The sequence below is a fragment of the Phalacrocorax aristotelis genome, chromosome 8 (assembly GCF_949628215.1).
Source record: "Phalacrocorax aristotelis chromosome 8, bGulAri2.1, whole genome shotgun sequence".
NCBI lineage: Eukaryota > Metazoa > Chordata > Aves > Suliformes > Phalacrocoracidae > Phalacrocorax > Phalacrocorax aristotelis.
The window spans coordinates 5,768,245-5,790,329 of record NC_134283.1 but is presented as its reverse complement, the minus strand read 5'-3'; the positions used below and the strand labels follow the sequence as shown (position 1 = coordinate 5,790,329).

General features: G+C 40.9%; 1 protein-coding gene across 2 annotated transcripts in view; it reads left to right on the top strand.

Moving 5' to 3' along the window:
• The window catches only part of GAN (gigaxonin), a 33,081-nt gene extending 18,289 nt beyond the window's left edge, over window positions 1-14,792 (top strand). Inside the window, exons 7-12 of one of the 2 annotated variants that reach the window (XR_012661983.1) lie at window positions 429-578; window positions 880-1,016; window positions 1,525-1,653; window positions 8,549-8,658; window positions 9,424-9,723; window positions 14,678-14,792. Coding sequence is in view for 1 of the 2 variants with exons in the window: in XM_075101301.1 (XP_074957402.1) it covers window positions 429-578; window positions 880-1,016; window positions 1,525-1,653; window positions 8,549-8,658; window positions 9,424-9,605 (708 nt within the window). In the remaining variant the exon portion in view is untranslated. Of the gene's footprint in view, window positions 1-428; window positions 579-879; window positions 1,017-1,524; window positions 1,654-8,548; window positions 8,659-9,423; window positions 11,536-14,677 lie in introns of those variants that run through there. The other variant, XM_075101301.1, reaches the window with a different exon arrangement.
• Window positions 14,793-22,085: the final 7,293 nt, after the last annotated feature.

Below are 22,085 nucleotides of genomic sequence, written 5' to 3'. Positions count from 1 at the left end.
GAGGCTGAGGGTGGCTGTGCTCCTACGTACAAAATAGAAGAGCTGCCTTTTCACATATAATGGGTCTGAGTTTTGCGGCTGTAGAGACCTGAAAGCAACAGCTTCATTGTAGACACCATGCCTATGCAAACTGAAATACGACCAAGCCCTGTTCTTGGATTTCTATGCAGTCTCTTTGGCTTTTGCTGCACTGTCTTTTTTGAATACCCTTTGTTATGTTTAGCTGAACAAAATGATCTTATTCTGGAGTTTAGGACTTCACTGTTTAAAAACCAAACCAAAACCAAACCCCCAAAACAACCGACCAAACAAACCCCAGGCATAATACCAATATCACTTTGCAGACAGATAATGCTGAGAAAATATTATATTCATTTACTCACAATGGCATCATGTTTTATAATGTTGACTTCATTGATGTTCCTTAGGCACGACATAATTTTGGTGTGGTAGAGATTGATGGAATTCTGTATATTCTGGGAGGTGAGGATGGTGAAAGGGAGCTAATCTCTATGGAGAGCTATGATATTTATAGCCGGACCTGGACCAAGCAGCCAGACTTGACCATGGTTAGAAAGGTAAGTGGTATGTTGCATGTTATACGTTACTTATTGTTAAATAGTTAATGCCAACATATTTTTTTTTTTCCAACCTTTTGCTTCAAGTAGAAGCTGTATCAGTCTCGAAATGAGGGAGAGCAGCTGCTTTATTTAAATACCAAAGCAAAACTGTGGCTGAGAAAGTTTATGCACAGCATTTGACATGTGGTACGGGCAACCCAAATACATATGTGTGTGTATGCACATGTAGTGAGTTTTGAGCTCTTGATACTGCGCATTTGTGTGTAATTTTAGATGTACTTTTTCCTTCTTCCACAAGATTGGCTGCTATGCAGCTATGAAGAAGAAAATCTATGCAATGGGTGGAGGCTCCTATGGAAAACTCTTTGAATCTGTTGAGTGCTATGACCCTAGGACTCAGCAGTGGACAGCAATCTGTCCTCTGAAAGAGAGAAGGTGAGTGGAAAATGGTAGGGGGGGGAGCTAGATTGCTGTGTACAACCTTTTTTAACACTCCGATGAGAGGAAGTTGTCCTTTCTTTGCTGAATCCCTGAAGATGGCTGTCAGAGGCCCTATGGATTTCACCATGTCTCTCAGAATCATGGTGGCCTGTAGTTAACATGTGGCTGAGTAAAGATAAGCATCTAAGCAATAAATAAGAATTTTGTAGAAATAAATTCTTGATGTTACAATTAATACTACCCTGATACAAAATGAAAACCAGAAATTGTAGTTCAATTGGAGCTTCAGATTTTGGTCAGAGATAAATACTTCCCTGTTTGGTTCTTTACGTGGTCTGAATTAAGTGCTTACAATTCATATTCATGACTCACCTAATCTCGTTGAACATATAGGTGAGTGTGTGTATATAAATAAAAAAAGTGTAAAAAAAGTTCAGAAGGATATATGAAATGGTTTTATATGTTACTTTTTTCTTTCTTTCTTTCTTATTTGGATTCTCAGATTTGGGGCAGTGGCCTGTGGAGTTGCTTCTGAGCTTTATGTATTTGGCGGGGTCAGGAGTCGTGATGACAGTCAAGCCAGTGAGATGGTGACATGCAAATCTGAATTTTATCATGATGAGTTTAAAAGGTAACTAGCTGTCACTATGAATATAGAAAAATACATGCCGTACCCACTTGCCTGTCTGTTCCCCCGCCCTTGCTTCAGCACTTCAAAGCATATTTGATCTTTTCAGGCATCTCTACTCGTTTTACCTTTTATGATCCAGTATGGCTGTTACCAAATATCCATCTGCTTCAGTGGCATGTCTCTCTAAGATACCAAGCCTAAACCCTGGGCTGCCATGTCAGTCTAGAGTTCCCTTGAACAGGAGAACCACCTTGATCAGGCAGGTAGTTTGTCCAGTTCTTCCTCCGCACTCTGCAATTCCCCCAAGTGCAGGGTACTGCTGCCCCCCACCTGTACTTGTGCCCATGGCTCCTCATGAGTGCTCATGGACAGTGTAAGTATGTACAGGGATACTTCTCTGTGATCCATTCCTATCTCCAGGGGTTTGCAGCTTAGGGAATTCCTAAGCTAGAGGTAAGAAATTGCATGCATTTTTGTTCCAAGCATTTATAGCTGCTTGCTTTTTGAACCCCTGTAGGCCTTTGCCATAGGAAAGGCACTATGGATGCTATACGTTTTGCAGCTACCTTGGCATGCTATGCATGGCTATTCTCCTTCTGTTTGTACTGAATCTGCTTCTGATTACTTCATTTGTTATCTCTTGGCTCTGGTATTGGAATCCGCTGTACTACATGTAGTTCTTATTCAAAATGTTACCTTAGACAGAATTTTGTCTAGTGTGTAGTCACTGTATTCTCCAGTAATAACTGACAAGCTTTGGTTCCTCCAGTGGTTTTTTTTCTTGCTTATAACTATAAATTGGATGATTCTCTTTTTTATTAATGAAATTGAAATAAGACTTTGTGGTCAGATGTTTCAAGGCTTGTTGACAGTGGAGGAGATTAATACATCTGTGTTAGAAGTCAAGACTGATTTATGATGTGACCTGTGTAAAAGCACACGAATAGCAGATGTAAGTTCATTATATAACTTTCTTGAAAGATGTAGATGTAAAGAGACTATTTTCTGTATGAAGAGGTCTTCTGTGTTGTTCAAAGTGATGTCCAAACTAGCTGTAATCAAATGAAGCTGGAGAAAAAACACTGTTTAAAGTCGTTATGGGAAGCAGACAGATAAGAAAGGCTATTGCTGCTGATGCTCTCTAGCATTTTCTAGCCCTGTGGGGGTGTGGGGAAATGCTAAAAGCTGATTAACTTTTGGGCAAGAGGTCTTTGAAAGGGAAAGAATTCTGGGAAGAAGTGCCCCCCCCAATCTCCTGCTTGCTATTTCTAGTTGATTTGCCAGAAATATTTCCAAGCTGATTCTGTTCTCTAAAAGGTGGTATTATAATAGCTCGTGATTCCTCACCAGTGACTGCAAACCTGTTTCGCTGGTGGATACAGACTGAGCTTTCAGATAGTGGAGTTTGAAAAATCTGGGAGGTTCCAGCCTAGGTGCTGCAGGTGAGTGCTTGGTGCCACCTGCTGACTGCAGCACAGGCGCCTGCCCAGCAGTATTTATAATTATAATTATAAATATAAAAATATATATAAAAATATAATTATAATTATATTATAATAAAAATCCAGTTGCTTCGGGTCTTGTTCTAGCACCCCGTATGCTGTGTGCATGGCATGAGGGCTGTGCTGGCACAAGTGAGGCAGCAGCAAATAATCTGCATCTCGAGTTGCTGAAGGAGGCATGCATTGAGGGCTGCTGAGATACTCAGACTTTACCTTTCTGCTCTGGCACTGCTCAGAATTTGAGCTTAGATATTTAAGTCAGCATAAATCTGTGCTTGCACTGCAGGCAGTTCACAGGTTGCTTGTGCTCCACTGGAAATGGAGGGCCAGTGAAGATGAGGATGATGGACAGTTCTGCTTCTGGTGCTGCTAGCAGGGGTTTGTGCCTCTGCTCTCGGTTTTGGAAGGCCCCCGGTTCCAGCCCTGGGAGGCGGAAGGGGTGTTACTGGCCAGAAGAGGGTGCAGTGTTACTGCGTTATGTTCTAGCCTTCCACCTCTTGGGGTCTAACAGTTACCCTGAATTTCAGTACCCTTGGAGTGCTGTGCGGGATAGGTGCCTTTCAGGGTGCTGTGGCAGAGAGTGTAAGACCTGAGCAGTTGTACCTATGTGGAAAAGAGAGAAAATAGCCATAAAGGGACTTCAACATGCAATTAGCAAATGTTTCTGCCTGCCAAATACTGAGACAAAACACTTTGCCTGGTATTCATCTTTGAAGTAAGATTGAATCTGGAAAATTATCACCATTTTATCATAATAGTGTTTCACGAATATCAAATGAATACCAAATGAAGCAAGCTGGCTCTCTGGAAAACATGAGGGTATTATTTCCTGGGCTGATTTCAGAAATAGCAGAAAACAAATCTAAATCACTTTATTTTGAGTGAAGGATGAAAGCTTAAAAAATAGGCCTCTCTCAAGTCTGTGAAAGCCTTATGCTAAATACCAATGTGTGTGTTTGATTAGTTAAGCAATTCTACTTGGACTGAGTATCCTGTTCTCTGCTGTGCATCATTACTCAAGAGTAAAGCATAAGTGATGCTATAGATTTTACCACAGGCAGACAATATCTCTCTCTAAGTTCCTTAGTGCACAGTTAATGTGATATATTTAAAAACTGATTCTTCACCTTAAACATCATGCAGGTGCTACAAAGTGATTAATTTGTAATTGAGAAGTATGTGTATTTCCTCAGCAGTAGTTTCTGAACCAAAAAAAGATAACTAGTCCCTTCAAACCAGCAGCTTCAAAGAAGGAAATAAGCACCTTCTGACGCCACAGCGCATACTCTTGTAGTGACAGTGAAGGAATAATACTGGAACTGTCAGAGCTGAAATATCACGTTGATGGTGTATGTGTATGTTATTGACAGAAGTCCACAAGTGTTGGGTGAAGAGAGATTTGTGGAAAGGAGGAATGTTTGCAAGATCATTTAGCAGCAGTGGGTCAAAAGCACAGCACATAAATTCTAGCAGTCTCAAACCAAAATTCGTAGTGTTTTTTAATGGTGTTATATCAGTATTGCATACTTCATAATGAGCTACAGATTCCTCCAGCTGTTTTTAAGTAAGTACAGGACTCCATTGTATTCACTTTCTTTTTCAATGGAAAGGATTTTTTGTACTGTGAGTTCAGCCATCAGATGCTGCTTGTTTACAGGTACATGCAGCAATGCACACATGTGTGATCTGCATCATTTTTCATGTGCTTCAGCTCTCCTTACCTGAGAATACTGGATCTAGCATCATCCTGGGCATCCAGAGTCCATGAGGTCCTGAGTTATGGGTTCTACTTAGTGTATATGTCCTAAGTATGTACTTACATCAGTATATGAACATTAATTCATATAAACTGGCATAATTCTGGCTTGAGTTGGATTAAAGGACTGAAGTTTAACTTGTTTAATATTGCTTACTTTGACAGTAACTCACTCCAGAATAACTCACAGTGCACAGTCTTTCAAAACTGTTATTCCTAACCATGACGCAGACTTTTCTAAAGCCTAGGAATATGCTGAGATCTTCACACTAGCAAAAAATAAACACTGAGACTCCTGCTAAGCTGTACTGTATAAACAAGTAATAAAATAAATGAAGTGAGACAGAGGAGTAGCATACACATGAAACACGGACAGGATAATGTAGAAAATAATTCTCATATTTTGAAGTATAACTGAGATTTCTTTAAATTGATAAATCTTTTGTCAGCCTGTTTTTACAGTCACATGCATGAGTGAATTTCGGTGAACCAAGGCTAGAAAATATGTACGTCAGACTGCAGGTTTTCTCAGGATGTAGCTCTTTTTTTTTCCCCCAAAAGCTATAGATTGAGCTTTGTGTGCGTTGTATCCTGTTCTTTAAAATATCGATCAAGCTAAAAATAGACGTTTTAAAAAAAAAAAAAAAGTGAAAGTAGGAGACGGAGATGTAAGGATGTCCTTTGCTTAATGATCCAGTGTTGGGCTGCTCCATAAAAAGCAGAAAATTTTAACTACTTACTAAAGACCTTGATGGGTCAGTCTTCCCTTCTGCCAGAGTTCACAATTTATAATACACGTTTTTGCATCACGTAGGTGTGTGGAGAATTGGTGATGTCTGTACACACTTCTTTTTATATTTTTCAGTGTGCATTTTTGGAAATACTTAATCGAACACAAGTTGGCTTTAGGATTCTTTGCAAGAGCTGCTGGTGGAGCTCTGTCCTTGAGTATAGCCACTGCTGCCTTTGCTGGTGGTCTGTAAGTGAGGCAGGCTTCCTTCCTTCTTTTCACGAGCTCCTGGTTCAAAAGCATTATCAAAATTTGGAGTTATTGAGGGTGATAAAAGTGAGAGATACTTGTTTAAAAGCAATACTTGGTAAAAGCTCCTTTAAAATTTTTTTTTTTTTGCTTCTGGAACATCGTAAAAATAAGGAACTGCTTTCAGCAGTATATAAGTGGTAAACTAAATCTTGTAACACAGTATGTGTAATTAGGAAGATTCTTCCATTCAATGTGCAGAAATTTCATTAAAAGAAAGTGCTTATGCAAATGTAATGAGAAAAGTAACTGGCTGACTGATAGTGCTGTCCGATGAGAGGAACAGGGAGAAGATTTTCATTCGTATATAGGCATCCTTTCACAGCTGGTGTGAGCTTGAGGTGACGTGTCTGGAATATGTTGGTTCTGTATCGCATCTCTACTTCCACGTGGAAATAAAACAATTACCACCCTGCTTATTAATTGCAGTAGTATGGCTGGATTTTTTGTTTGTTTGTATCACTTTAAGACTGAAAAAAAATCAGGATTCCTTACCCTTTTTTTTTTAATTTGAGTGGAAACATATTTCAGTTTCAGAGGAGTCCTTTTCCTCTATGGTTACAGAAGTATATGCTTTCTCCCCTGCTAACTCTCGGATTCGGTTTGAGTAGAGCCATCCTAGGGAAGTACGCAAGAGCTATGTTCCAAGGAGTGTTTTCAAATTCCTGAAGACTGTGAATTTTTTGTCATGGTGTTTTTTCCATACTGTTCAAATAGCAGGCACAACCCACATTAAGCTGGAGCTTAGTCAAATTCTGATGAAACGTGACCCCTTGCCCTTCCTGTCTTTGTTCCTTCCTAGTTTTAACTGCTAAAGCTGCTGTAAGCGTTCCTGAAAAGTTGTGCCTGTTTTTTGAAGTATATGCATTGAGAAAAGTTGAGGATGAATTTTCACAAGCAACTACAGATACTTTAATGTTGTCTTTTCTTGATGTGCAGTAGGAAAGTGCTTGGGTCCCACACTGTTGTGGATTTTTTAATTTAAACCCACAAACCTTGAATATCTAGTGCAGACAAACCCCTGAAGTTCACATATTTTGTAAGCTCAAACTTGATGAGTAGCTAGACTAAACTCATCTAACTTTGTTTTTTCCCCTTCTTTAACAGAGCCCTGTATTTACTATTAGAAAAACCCCAAAAAACAAACAAGCAAAACCCAAACAAAAAACCAAAAAACCAAAACAAAGGCAGACATTGCAGTCTTCCTCCTGCATTTCTTTGCCACTCATGCAGTGTTCGTAATTCTAAGTAACTTGGTGCTAAAAAGCAGTTAAAATACTGACTCTGTCCTCTTCCCGCAGTAAGGAAAGGAAGCTAATGAAATATGGGGAAAGGTGTTTTGCACTGTAACAGTTTCTGAATCAGTGTAGAGGACTTCTTTTCTCTGCTCTCAGTTCATCTGTCGTCCTCTGTGACAGCCACAAACTATTCCCTTGCTTTCTGCAGAATCTTAATCCTTCAGTGGATACCACAGACAAAATAATGGACAGCTAATCCTTTCATTTGGCCTTTAAAAATTGATCTCTCTTCCCTGGTATTTGAGATGTAGCAGCGTCTCCTTCAGTGCCAGAAGAGAGGCTTACTTCTGAATCACGGGTTAAGATAATGCTGAATTTTCAAAGGTCAGCAGTATCCGTGAGGGTATTTCCTAACTTCTTCCCTCAGATTAACCAGGTATGGCCATGAAAATACATGGGATGCTTTTCAAAGGTTTTTCAAACTTTCCTGTTCTCTGTATATTATTTAATAAAAGATCTAGGAGCAGTCACCTAAAATAGCATTGATTTGTATGTCTTCAGGGTCTGTAACTAGTAACTGTGACAGCATCTGCAGAAGTGCAGGAGCATTTTGTGGAAGTTTGTTTCAGAACCTTAGAGGGGATGCTGACAGCTCTACATAAATGGCGCATCTCTCTAAGCCAGTGTCCCACGTGGGTGTTGAGTACATACTTACCTGGTTTCCAAAGGCTTCAACATGGAAAACTGCTTTTCACTTGATGGAAGGATCAGGCTGATGTAGCGTTGAAATGAGAATACGCTTCAAGTGAACATAGGGGACGTGCAAGATTGTCGTAGGAGCTAGGAAGTGATTGGAAAGAGCCCGATATGTGATCGGGAAGGCGCTGCTTAATAACGAGGCCTTGCTATATAGCAATTTGTTATTTTCCCCAGTAAGGGAAGACTTATGGTTTTATCGCTCTAATGATTTTAAGACAAAGCTGCCTAAAATTTTCTCTGTAGGGAAAATTGGCTGGCATAGCTATTGTAGAAGAGGCTCTCTTATATGCCTGCTCCCTTCCAGAAGGTCACACTGGGTGGCTGCAAGAAGAATTTATTCCAGATAGATTACACAGAGGAGTGGAGCAATTCTGAAATAAAGTAATTTCAGGATAAGGTATCCCGAACTTCCCAAACAGCAGTACCAATTGCTCTCCTGGCTCGGAAATCCAAGACAATGTTCCCGACAGCTTTTACATAACAAATTAAGTTGTACGCTCTGCTTTTGATTCAAAGATAGCAGTTGCAAAAAGAACCTGGAATTCTTTTAACGTGCTCAATAAAAATTGCATACCAATTTTTTTTATTATTATTTTTACAGGTGGATTTATCTAAATGACCAGAACCTATGTATCCCAACTAGTTCTTCCTTCGTGTATGGAGCTGTGCCCATCGGAGCCAGCATATATGTGATTGGAGATCTCGATACAGGTCAGAATTACAACTCATAACCTCCTGTTGCTTGTCGTCTTCCAGTCTTTTAAATACGTGGCACTAGTGAGACTGAATTTTTTTAGAATAGAAGGCTGGGACTGTGTTAAGTTACTGTTACCTTCCTGGGGATTTCACTGGATGTATAGGAATGTGCAGGTTGGTTTTCTACACTGGAGCTCTGCAGAAACAAATTTAGTGCTGTAACCGTTTGGTTGATTAGCAGTTTGAAGGTCAGAAGGGATTAAGACTAAGAGTATGTTACTGCATTTGTCTAAATACAAGAAAAAAATGTTAGTGCCTGAGGTTATTTCTCCCGTCTTTGCAGCAGTTAGCAGGTGGTTCTGCATTTTGGAGACGCTATCCAGTGGCCTATGTAGATGTGATAGTGGCTCTTGGCTCTAAATCCCACCTGAATAAATGTGTGCTGACAAACATAATACTCAGCTTTCCGCATCTGGCCACATAATGTAAAAAACATTTGGAAGACCACATGCTTTAGTGGCCATATGTACATATATGAGTGTGTAACAGGGCTTTCTACAAGACATGAAAGAGCAAATTTCCATATGTGGTGGGTTTAAGTAGATAAGAAATGTCAGATGAGTTCCCTTTTGGTAATAACTTCAACCATACATCCAGAAATTGATTTGTGTTTCAGTGCATGCCCTTGTTCACCTATTTGCCTCATTAGAGGTTAAATGTGGTGATAGCTACAGTGTGTTTTAAGCATTTTGTCTTTTTTTTGTGCACGTGTGAACTCAGGTACAAATTATGACTATGTTAGAGAATTTAAAAGAAGCACAGGAACCTGGCAACGCACTAAACCGCTATTTCCGTCGGACCTTCGCCGTACTGGCTGCGCAGCTTTGCGGATTGCAAACTGCAAGCTCTTTCGACTGCAGCTTCAACAAGGATTATTCCGCATTCGCGTACCTTCTCCGTGATCCGTATGCTGACAGTGGAGGAGACTGGAAGAATTCTGCGCAGTCCGCCATAATATAGCTCTATATAAAGGAAAAGCTGAGAATTACAGCTGAAACTTACACTGTATGCTGTGCTTTGGTATGGTAACTGTTTTTGTTTTAAATGCTTAAAAAGCTTGAGTCTCAGTTCTTGTTTCGGGAACAAATAACTTAAGTATACATTAAAAAGAAGACGGGGGAAAATAAAAGGGGGGATCAAGGAAACACCTTCAGTTGTAACCATTTGGAGTTTAAACCGTGTTATTGAAGGAAGTTTTTTGTGTCTGAAACTGGTGGGATTTGGTATTCCTTTGGCAAAGTTTATTGAAAAGCAAAAAAGATTTAAGATGCATTTCCCCTGAGGGGAACTGATAAGAATAAATGTGCTATCTTGGACTGGATAGCTATAATACACAGAACCTATATGATAACCAACCTCCCTGGTATAATGCAAAGACTGTTGTTTGACCATAATGCCGTAGGAGATGTTGGTTGTTGCACCTTTTATTTCTAGTCCTTCCTCAAAAGTTAAGGTCTGTGCCTAAAAATGGTGGAGGTGTGTACATACGGTTTTTCATTCATTTGCGATGTTTTCATTCCTACAAATATTTTTAATATATTTAAAATGGACTCATCTGAAATGGATACAGTATACTACAGAGAAGTAAACTGGTTTTTCTATGCTGTCATTTGAATAGCCTGACGAACTGGTGTACAGATGGGTGGTGTGCATTTCTGCGTGGGCTTTGGTGCCTATTTCTTTGGAGTAAAAAGGGAAACGGTGTCTGGAACGGTCAGTGATGATTGCTGCTTTTGGTAAAGAATGACAAAACAAATTAAAGAAAATAGGTTGTGTTCCTTTTTACTTGAGATTGCTTGCAAACTAAGAATGGTTTTAAAGACTGAGGATTATAGAAAGGTGCATTTTTATCTCTTAGAACAAAGGTGAAATATGACAAGGATATATGTTTTGCAGAAGACATGATTTTTTGGACTCAGAGTTAAGGAATATTTGTACAGCGACTTTAAATTGGGATAAAAAGAGGGTTTATTAATGGTTTACATGCGAAGAAACAGTCTTGTTTACTGCTGTCTGACTTTGAAAGCTGGGGTTTATGGTGTGGTTCTAGTGAAGAATTTCGTACGTTGCATTTTATTTCTTACCAAGTCTTGTTCACATCAGTAGTGATATTTAATTGACTTTTGTTCGTAGTCAAGATCAGCTGGTAGAACACTTTTACCTCAATTTTTTATTTCATTATTGTTATACTGGGTGGGACGTAACCTGTATTTATTTAAAAGGAATAAAATCAGAGAGATAGAAATAAGACCTCCTGCCCCTGAGAAAAAGAGACTCTGTATAACCAGTATTATAATGTTATACAATACTTTCCACTCTGCAACTTTGTGGACCTCAGACAAGCCAGTCCCTGCCCTCAGTTGTGTTAGTGTAAACCTTCATCATCTTTATTGAATCATCTTAGATATGCTGAAATGCGATCCGGGACTAGCACAAAATAGTTATATTTCACTAAATATTCCTTGAAGAGACATTCTGAAACTTTCTTCTGCTCAGTCCTTCCATAGCGCTGGTGTGTGGTTGGAACTACTCTGATTCTGAGCAAAGGGGTGGGGTGGGGGGGAAAGAGGGCAGCAGCCAATCCATTGACCATTATTTATTTTTTTATTTGTACAATGCTGAAGTGCTGCAAAACTTGAACTATATACATCAATTTTCTGACCTATATTAGTTGGCATATTAGGTTTATATATTTATGCATTGCAGTAAACTTGGCGCGTGTGTGTATATATGTGTCCTTAGATTTTAAATTTATATATAATGCTTTACTACAGAAATGTGAACCACTATTTCCATCCTTGGCTGTCTTGTGAAATAAATCAAGTGCTGTTAGTTTATCTGTAAAACTTACCTTTTTCAAAAATCTGACATTGTTCAATTTTTTTCTTAGACAAAGTGCCAAGATCCCGTGTTCAAAAGTGATGAATGTTCCTTAAGTATCTCTTTCACTTTGGAGCTCAGCTTCCTAAGTGGCTTAGAAAACTGTCAAAAATGTCATTCAGAATATTGCAGGCTGCTATCTCTTGAGTCCCTGGAGCTCCCCAGTACACTTGAGGGCATTCAGCATCCAGAAAACCTACATAATAAATGCACATAAGAAATCCAAATCATATATACTCTAGCAGTGTTTTGCAGTTAAAATTATTGAACCAAATGTTTACATCTAAAGTAGGATTAATAGTAGGTATTCTTTTTTTTTTTTAAACATAAATAAAAAAACAAATCTGCTGGTAATAGGAGCATGTTGTGAACGCACTGGGTGAGATTTGACCAAGAAGTTTAAGCCTCTTCACCTGAAACAGCTACAACCTTAATTTCTTAGCACGCGTGTACTCCTGTTGCTTTCTGCGTGGTTGGTGGCCAGGGACCAAGTCTCTGGAGATGTTGTCTCCTGGAGTGCCGGGTACATGCTCAAGCTGAAGATGTAAATGTTCCTGAGATCTCAAAACTGGCTTCCTTGGCCTTGCTTCAAGGGGATGGGGATTGCTCCCCATCTGTGTTGTCTGTGGGGCTGATCCGGGAGGTGTTCTAACCTCTGTGTGTGTGTAGGAGGGAAGGGATGCATCTTTCAGGGTCTGACTTGTGTCTGTCTGTCTGTCCAGTTCTGACCTGCAAGCCTGGTGACGAGTGCATCTCTTGGGATGTGCAGTAACCAGGTTTGCCTCCCAGCTTGGAGCAAGGCTTTGAAGCCAAGGCTTTCTCCAGGGAGAGCCTGATTGCACAGATGAGGGTGTATGAGAGAGGGATAGCTGACCTCTGCCTTCTCTTGGGAGAGAGAAGGTTGACTTCATAGAGGAGGGAGGCTTTGATACCAGAGGTGCTGCGTGGAGGGAGGTCACCAGTTTCCTGTGCATGTTGGATGTGCAGACAGCTATAGATCGAAATGGGTTCACTGGAACGTGCTGCCACCCCAGCTGCCTCTGTTGTCCTGGCGGCTGTGTACCCCTGCGTGTGATGGCTGAACAACTTAGGGAGCAACTCATGAATTTTCTCAGTTTGCAGTCTAGGGTTTTTAGGTGGTTTGGCAGTTTAGTGACTTAAGTTGTCTTTTGCTTGGCGCAGTAGCCTTAATTCCTTCCAGCTTGTGCATTGGCACTCAAATTCAGCCAGTTCTTCCCCCCTGCCAGGTGACTTTTGGAATGATTTTCTTAGCTAGCTGTCCGTGCAGTCTGCTGGCTTCCAAATGTCAGGTTTTTAGGCGCCTTCCTTACTGATCTACCAAACTGGGTGCCTCGCTGGGGTTGAGTTCATCACAGCATTAAAATGCCGATGTTTTGAGACCATTGTCTATCGCTGAAGAGTGCTGCCAACTCGGTGCCCACCACGCCTCAGCTCGGGGCTGGGGCCTTGGGGGCAGGTCTCAGGTGGTTGCATCTTGAGTCAGGCTCAGCACAATCCCAAGTGAGGACTGGCTGGGTCACGTTGCAGGCTTGAGTGATTTGGGTTGGGCCTCTGCGTCCTTTCCTTCCCCCTGCTGTAGAATTGGACAGACCCCAGCCGTTGTACTCAGAAAAAGCACTAAATAAGGGGTAGGGGTTGTGGAAGGTGGGAATAGCGGTGGCTTTTTTTTCTCCCCTCCCTCCACCTCTTACCACAGTTCCCCCAAAAAATGTTTCCTCTTCCTTCTTCTGTGTGCAACAGGTTATTTTTGGAAAAACTCTGGAATTCCTAGTTCAGGCGTAAAATAAAAAGTTTGAGTGTACAAGTGTGTGTGTGTGGAATATAATACTGTAAGCACACAACAGTGTCCTCTGTGCTTGTTTTACATGTGTAGCCTTGTGGCTGCTCTGCACAGCAGAAAGAGTGATTACAGAAGCAAAGGGGTAAAGCGCTCATAAAATAAATCTCTTGGGTTTCTTAGCGGGCTGCGCACCTGGCCTGGACTCTCTTCTGTACCCGGCCTTGTGAGATGCTCGTGTCCTAAAGAGTCGGTGTTGGATTTCAAATTCTCATCCTTTCTGTTTTTATAACCTGAAAAAGAGGCATCCTGAAGAGTCTTCTGTTTTGTTATACCACAGCGAGGTCTGCCTGCCCTCAAATATTTTATCGGCTATTCCTTAACTTCTAGTTATTGTGAAAATGCTGTATCAACTCAGCTCTTCCTGGTCAAGTGACTTTCTGTAGCTTTGAGGGTACCTCATCTTTAAATTGAAGGCAAATCACTATGAGATTGCACAGAAGGATAGCGGTGAATCTGAAAAAAAAAAAGGCAAATTTACAGAATAGGCTCACTAGTAACTGCGGGCAGGCTGTACCCTTTCTGCTTTTGATGCCACAAAACTTGCGCATCACACAGCCTGCCTTCTGAAGCAGAGTTCTTGCTGAAAAGAGTGTTTTCATCAAAGTTGCTGAAGAGCCTGGCTTGCTTTACAAACTCCCTTTCCAGAAAGCACCAGGCAGGTTAATTTCTTTTTTGCAATATTTCTTGTGCCTGTACGACTCGGTGAATGCACAAGTACAGAAGTGAGGGGTTAGGGAGCATTTTTCCCTCTTTTAACTGCAGTTTCTCTGGTTGGTTCCATAAATACTGTGGCCGTACAGCCTGCATGGGTTTTGGTAACACGCGTGTGCTGTGCAAAGTGCAGGATGCAATAACAAATGCAAGTTGCTACAAGTGCCAAACTTTTGGTTTCCTCTGTATATAACAATAATTCAGCTATTCTATTAAAGTACGGAGGTGCTTAAAATTCACTGTGTTCCAAAAAAGAGCAGTTGTTCTTTTTTTTTTAAATGAATGCTGTTTAAAACACTGTAAATCTTTACTTTCTTTTTAATACCGTTCTGCAGGTTTGTGTTACTCTTCACAGCTGCCTTGAGACATCACTCCATGTGATGCATGTGGCCACTTTGCTCTTTATTAGAGCACTAGTGCCATGCAAATATCTAATAAATGGCAGCTGACAACATGTTTTAGTATTTAAAATTATAAATATTTAGATAAAGTGCAATTTGTTTGAATTAATCTTCTCTGCAGAGGGACAGCTGTGTCTCAGGAGGTGTGACTGTACCCAGGGACACAGGCATACTGAAGAATGGAACGAAGGTATGTTTCGGTGCCCCTCGCAGCGATGCTTTTCAGGGGGTTATATTTAATTTGGGGTATGGATCCTTTCTGCCTCTAATGTTAGCATCAGGGTTTTGGGGGTTGTGTTCTCTTAACTCTTTGGAGTCCTTAAACAGCTTCTTCAGGTGGGTGGGAGGGGCCTTAATTATGTGCAAGTTTGTTTTGCAGTTAGAAGCTACTGTTTCCATCTTAACTTGGAGTATTTCCTTTTACCATTAAGGAACGCGTACAGGCCTGCGTTTCAGCGTCAGTGCTGTAAGCCTTTTGACACTTGCCATTTTCTGTTGCTCTTCCTCGTTTGTTATTGGAGTTGTGAGCTGCCTCAGCAGGGTCTGTGTTTCCGTGGCATGCCACTTGTGAAAGAAAAGTAAGATCTGTCCTCACGTAAGGTTGGGAAGGTGAGCCAGTAAAAGCTGACTTGGAGACACCGCTGTAAAGCCAGTAAGATTTGGGTGAAGCACCACTTGTTTTCTGTAGGGGTCAGATCCGTGTGCTCTGAGGTTTATTGATAGGTTGGGCACCTGCTCTCCAGCATCCCTGTGGTTTTTGGTTGGTCTGGGTTTTTTTTGTCCCTGGGAAATGCCTTACTGTAGGCAGGATTGCAGCCGGGCTTTAAGGTGACATCTCTGATCAGCCATGCCCTGCGCGACTCTCTAACTGCTCTTGTACTCCAGTAATCAATTCTCTCAAATTTTTGATTAACAGGTAAGCTAAAGGAATAGACTAAAACCATGCGGAGTGCCTAACTAGATAAATGCCTGCAAAAAGGATTAAGTGTAATAAGAGTATAAACTGCTGCCGACAGGTGATTTTGTTGTAAATTTGTTGGTGATATAAAATCTTAAAGATATCTTTAAAAACAGCTTATTCTAGGTAGCTGCTTATTAATTATAACAATAATTAAAATACATAAAGGATTTGTTTAGAATAATATTTAAAGGTTATTTGAAATAATCTATTGAAGTGTCTTTTGAAAAGTGAGCTGGAAGACTGGAACTTTTCAATGTAAAAGGCTAAATCTTGTTGCCCAGTGTTTTTGTAGGGTTTCCTGTGAATAACGAACATCTGCCAGAGTGCATCAGTAAATGAATGTGCTCAATGCCGTTGCCTACCTATGCCCTTGAATTTTCATAATGAAATGAGGCTATACTGAGCCCTTGTAAAAACTGATGGATCTGATTACTGTAATAGGATAGAAAGAAGCATCCCTGGTGTAAGTAACGTGATTTTATTGATAAAACATTAAAATGTAATTTTATTTTTTTGTAAATACTAGGTGCTTTTGAATCTCCACCTAATGCCCTTGAGTTTTTTTTTTTCTTTGCCTTTCCTTCCTTCTTGGTTAATGCTAAGACATCCTCTGGTTTTGTTAAGGGCAAGTTTTTTTCATCTGTAATTCTAAACCCAGTCAAAGCCTGAAAGATACCATTTAAGCAGGCTGTACAGTGGGCTGCTTTTATCAGTATAATTTCTGTGCATTCTGTTAGCATGCTGCCACCTCCGCTAATTTCATAATAGAAAAAAAAAATATCTGTGGAACAATATTGCACCTGATGAAAGCAAGAGCCACTTTGGGAAGTCTGAATTCCAGTATGCGATAGGCAGCATGCTACGAAACCCTTATCCCTGCCTGTTCTTGGGGTTCTCACCTTAGTGATCTCATGTGCTAAAGCCTCAGCTAGGCAGCACCTATTTTATTAATTTACTCATGATAGCAGGAAAGCATTATCATATTGTTCACTTGTTTTGCTATTTTTAGGTCTTAAAAAGTGAAGTCTGCTTAATTACTAGACTAAGTGAGCTTGTACACTGGGGTATCTGGCAAGGTGGTCAAGTTGAACAGAGCTGACGTTCTTTAGAACTCGTTAAAATTTCTTTCTGAAGGAAAGCCAAGGAGTACCCTCTTCTGAAAGAGTTTGAAAGTATGTCGTTAACTAGTCTGAAACCAGTCCAAAGGATTCTTCTGGATTGCTTAGAGAAACTGGGCTCTGTTCTAGCTTTTGTTTACTTGGGGAAACAGCTGTTAAGTCAATTTTAAGCTTTTTTTTTTTTCTCCCTGACTTCAAAAACCTAATGATTTGCTTCTTGTAATTGAAACTTTTTTGTACTGAGACTGTATTTTGCAGCATAGGGTGAGTGTTCTATTGTATCTTAGTTTAATCAATGTAGACAGCCAGCTGTGTTCTTGTGGACTTGTAGAAGGCAGCATTACAGTGTTAAGAGGCGAGGGAAAATATCAGTAAACCAGCAAGATTCTCCTTATACTGCACACAGCCTTGCTGTTTGCACCTGATGGGGCAACACGCCGGTTTTGGCATTGGCACAGAGCTCGTGTAATTGCTACCCCTTGCTGCCCTCGGTGTTTGGAAACATGGCTGGACGTTGCCCGGCTGCAGACTTGTTGAGTGCCAGGGAGGACTTGAAGCTGTGGCTGGCCTAGAGTTGACCCCCAAAGCCCTGTCAAACCAACAGATGCAGGTTCCTGGGCATACCCCATGCATAATGCTGCTTTCTGGTGTCAGCTGTTGTGTCTTTTGCTCTTGTTAACAGAATTTTGCTTTCGCTCTTGCCCCAAATTCACTTCTGAATGCATTGTTTTTGCTGGTGATAGCTAGGAAGAGCTCCTGTGGGATGGAGGACGTCCTCACAAACTTGATCTCTGTGCACTGGCTTTTTGCCCATCTCTGCATCCTTTAACTCCGGTTGGTGTATGTGGGGAGAGCACTTAATATGCGATGAAATGACTTTTCATCAAGCTTGTAGAACTAATGTCAGATCACCTGAACATCTCTAAGCAATCCTCTAGGTTGAACACGTGTAGCCCGCTCCCATGTACGCGTGTTACTTGTGGCTGGAATTCTGCTGCCTCGTCCGTGGGGAAGAGCCCCTATTCCCAGCTACCTCATTTTTTTCCTTTGCACTTTGTCAAATCTTTTTTTTTTGTTTTGTTTTAAATTGCATTTTGTCCTTCAATAAAAAACTAAAAGCAGACAAGAAGCAGGGCAGAATGATGCCATTGTCCAAGGACAGTTTACTTCAATTTAATTTTAAATGCATGTTTCTGTACAAAAAGACCAAGGTTGACCTGCAGCTGCTGTAAAAAGTAAATAAGAATTTATATTACTTGAAAGTAACTATGATACTTGTAAATGAGAGAAGCAATTGAAAGACTGTCCTGACAATTTTTAAATAGGAAGAAATCTGTTTAAAAAATAGAAGTCTTTGCTCTTTTAAGGACAGGACCGATAGTTTTCTCTCCGCCTCTACTCTGCACTGTTTTGCCTGTGAACTTGATCCATTATCTCAATAGAGAGATTCACTGGTTGTTTTTTTTTCCTGTAATGTCTAACCTGGATTTTTTTTCCCCATGGAGTTCCTCATTTACTCACCTACAGAGGAAAACCTGTACAAATAAATACCCAGCTTCCATACCTGAGATTATGTATTTGCCCATTTCTTTGGGATCTTCAAGTATACAGGATTTTGCTTAGCTTGAAGAACTAAAAAATAAAAAAGCAGCATGTTTTCTTCTGCTTCTAAAGGTGCTATTTTGACATACTTTTGAATTCCTTACACTGTGTGTGACTTATTGAAGCACCAATATAAGCTGATAAGCAGCTTGTGTTTGTTCTCTGGGTTGGTGATTATTTTTTTTTTTTTGAGTATTCAATACGTTTTTTTTTAAAAACATATTTTCTCATAAAGACAGCTTCCAAACTGTCAAAGGCCTTAATAATGCAAAATGTAATGGAAAAATGCTGCCTTTTTTCTTTCTTTGTAAAGGCAAAACCAAGAAATGCTTCACGGGGAACATTTTCCTCTAAAATTTTAAGTAGCAGCACATATTAAGTTTGAATTAAATGTAGCAAACATTTTAATGGCCACGCAGAAATAGTAAGTATAAAACAAGGAGCTATTCATGTCTCTGCAGACTGTACCAGTTAGTGCTAATTCCAGCGCCTTCTATTGGCATCACGGTGGCTATTCCGTAAATATTAATCTTCCTGGGCTCAGACCCAGGACCTGGCTGTGTGTTGTTCCCTGCGTGTCTGGGACACGCTGACCTATGTGGCTGTCAGCATCTGGATGTTGGGTCAGGTATGGGTTTTGCCTCAGACCTCATCATCAAACAAACCCTTGTCTGAGGCAAGGTCTGTTCACCCCGGAGGATTTAGCCGCCCCGCGCCGCGGGTGAGCAGGAGGTAGAAGGCGGGAGGCTACCAACTGCTGCCATCGCTAGGGTGGTGCCAGCTTGGTAGATCTGAGGAGAAGGCTCTTGTAGATGCAAGCCACGGAGAGCTGAATTTTAATCCTGTGCAGGAACTTTGTTGTTGTCTTTATTGCGCTGTTTTCCTTTTTGTTCAGTCCGTATCATAAGTTCAGTTTAGGGATTTGGTAACTTAGCATTGCTAGAAGTTTTTCATGCTGTGGAGGACATAAAAATCGTTCTCCTGCCCTGTCTGATGGAGCAGGAAGGATCAGGGTGTTGATGTTTGAGCTTGTCCCATCTCCAGACAGCAGGTTACTGCCTTTTTGTTGGCTTCACAGTCCCATTTCTCAGTCTTCTTAACCTAAGACCCTTTTGCCTTCTGAAAAGACTCTGGAGACTGCCTTGTCGTTCTCCTGCTTCACACGTGTGCTGCCCTTTGGACCATCCTAACTCATCCAGACTGTCATTGTCCAGGGCTGGTGCCCTTCATGAGGAATGTCTGTGTTACCTGCAGCGCTGTCTGAAGAACTGCCAGTAATTGAGAGACTATGGAGAGCCCTACTGAGCTTGCAAATCCTTGATGCTCTTATTTTAGGGAGGGCTGAATAGCAACACCATCCATTGCCAGGCCTGTGCACAGAGTCTGACCCTTGCAGCACCGTGGCAGCATGGGTAAGGATGAGTCCACCCTGTCGCTTACATAAGGGTAAGATCTAAAGGTTTAGAGGCTGAGTGTTATAGGAGATCTAATATTTTACAGTTGTATTTAAATCTGAAAATATTGGAGGCTCTGGGACTATTTCTTCAGGGTGGAACAGCAAGTATTGGCCGAAGTAGCTGGGGAGCTCCTGGCCACCTGGTTGTCCCCTCCACTTTTTTTTTTTTTTTGAGAAAACAGAACTGTAAAACTGCTTCCCAGCTTGTATGGTTAGTTTAATAATCTGAAGTGGGAGCCTGACAAGGTGAGATTGTTTTAATTTTGCCTTCAAAAGGAAGAAGCAACACTTCTTCACGTTGGATGCTCTAGCTTCAGAATTTTCCCTTGTAAACTGTGTTTATTGAGTGCCATGAATCTTCTAGGATTGGGCTGATGAATTGAAATACATGTTATATGAATGATGACTAATATACTTAGTCTGACTTTGTACTGTACAAATATTCTATTTTAGCGTACGAGAATGAAATAACTACATTGATTAATCCAATTACGATATCTGTATTCTAGGAGCCCAGTAATAGGAGAGGTTTCTAATGTAGTAATACATTGCTGGTGCTCTGGTAAAGGCTCAGTGTTCTGTCAAATCGAAGATCTTAATAATTACCAGGATATTGTCAGAATATATTGCTGTTTTTTTCTACAAAAAAATATGTCAGTGTGGTGTGTGGTAGAAACACTCACCTGGTCTTGTTTACCATTGCTGGCATGCAGCTTGACAGCAAGGTTTACTCCCACCATCCAGCTGTCATGCTTTGACTTCTGTATCACAGATGTGTTTACTGTTACAGGCTTTTTATGTGCATACGTCTTCTGCAGGTCTTTTTGTGCTTTGTGTGGGAATGGAGTTTTTGCTTTTATTTCTTTATGTGCCCACCCCAAAATCTCCCTGTGTTGCTTTTGAAATGAATCCATGAATCACTTGGGGCCAGGCTTCGGAATGCTTTGACCCAAGTCTGTTGAGTTACTTCTGTTAAAAACAGAAATATAAGATGTAAATGCTCTTTGGCCTCAATCAAACTATGCAATATAGCGCACTGGAGAGCTGAATTCCTTGTGATACAGAAGGCGTGCGGTTCTTGTGTCCTTCCAAATCCAGTCCTTGGTCCAAGGTTAGGAGAACTTGTACTCAATGGCTGCCCAAGAATCTTGCATCCAGATCAACTCTTGTTCGCTGGTTTTCCTCCTTCCCCCTGCCTTGCCCGTCAGTTTATTAGGCGTTTTGGCTTTGAATGATGTGCTGTCAAAGTGTATCCCTCCTGTCAGTCTCGTATTGTTGTTGATCGGGGCTTGCCTTGTAAACCCGCCAGCATGGCTTACCCGCTGGAGTAAGTATGGGGCCCCTCCAAGATGTTTGTGTCTCTCTGCTCCAGAGCATGTCAGGCACTTTGGGTTTGCCGTGCCCCTCCAGGTGGATGTAGGCCTTGCCTTTATGTTCCTGTGATGTTCAGTTGTGGGTCTGGTGCTTACAGTAAAGAATACCTTTGACGTCTCAAATTCAGTCCAAGTAAGATTTCATTTCCACCACTTGCACGCGTGTGTGATTTTGCTGCTTCCATGGCAATTCAGGGATAAATACCCATGTGGTCAGGGCTGCTGGTAAGGGTACTTAGTTTATCTAGTGAAGCTTGTTCCTTGTGTTCCTCTTCTTCCCCCTATGAGATACTAATAAAACCAGTACACTGTTTTGCCCTGGCTCTACATCCGGTGAGTAGCTCTTCTCTACCAGTTGATCACGTCTTCTCACCTTTCCGTGCATTCTTCAGAGTAGTTTGCCTCTATTTGTCACTTACTTAACCCACCTTGCACCTCATACTGCTTCTCCCTCCTAACTCAGTTTACTCACAGGATCACACTGTTTTGTCTGTCTTTAATTCAGGTTAACCTTGATTTGTTTCTCTGATTTCGAAAAGGGATTTCAATGCATAACACAAGAGAGAAACAGAAAATCTCTCTGCAGATGTCTGTGTCTTCATTCCCCCCCGGCACATACAGTGTAAGGGGTTCAGCCTATTCCATTCCTAACCCCACGTTTTCCTTAGTGCGTGGCAGAACAAAGTCTGAAGGCTTCTTATTTCTTCTGGTAATTGAAAATATTTGGAGATTTTCTCCTTCAGAAGTAGCCACTGCAGATGAGCAGATGGCGTGCGAGAGGGTTGTTATGCTTCCCTATTCAGTATTTTTAATTGAGGAACAAATAATTTATTTTGGGGAAAAATGTAAATTTTTTTGTATTTGTATGTCAAAGTGGCCTTTATAGGAAAAGCACATATTTAGATTAAAATTGCTTAGCTGTGTAATTTTAGTGGGGATTTTTGTATTGACAGGGTTTCTATGCATTTTTCAAAATATACTTGCTGTTTTGTGTTAGAATTATTGGAAATATTTTTAAA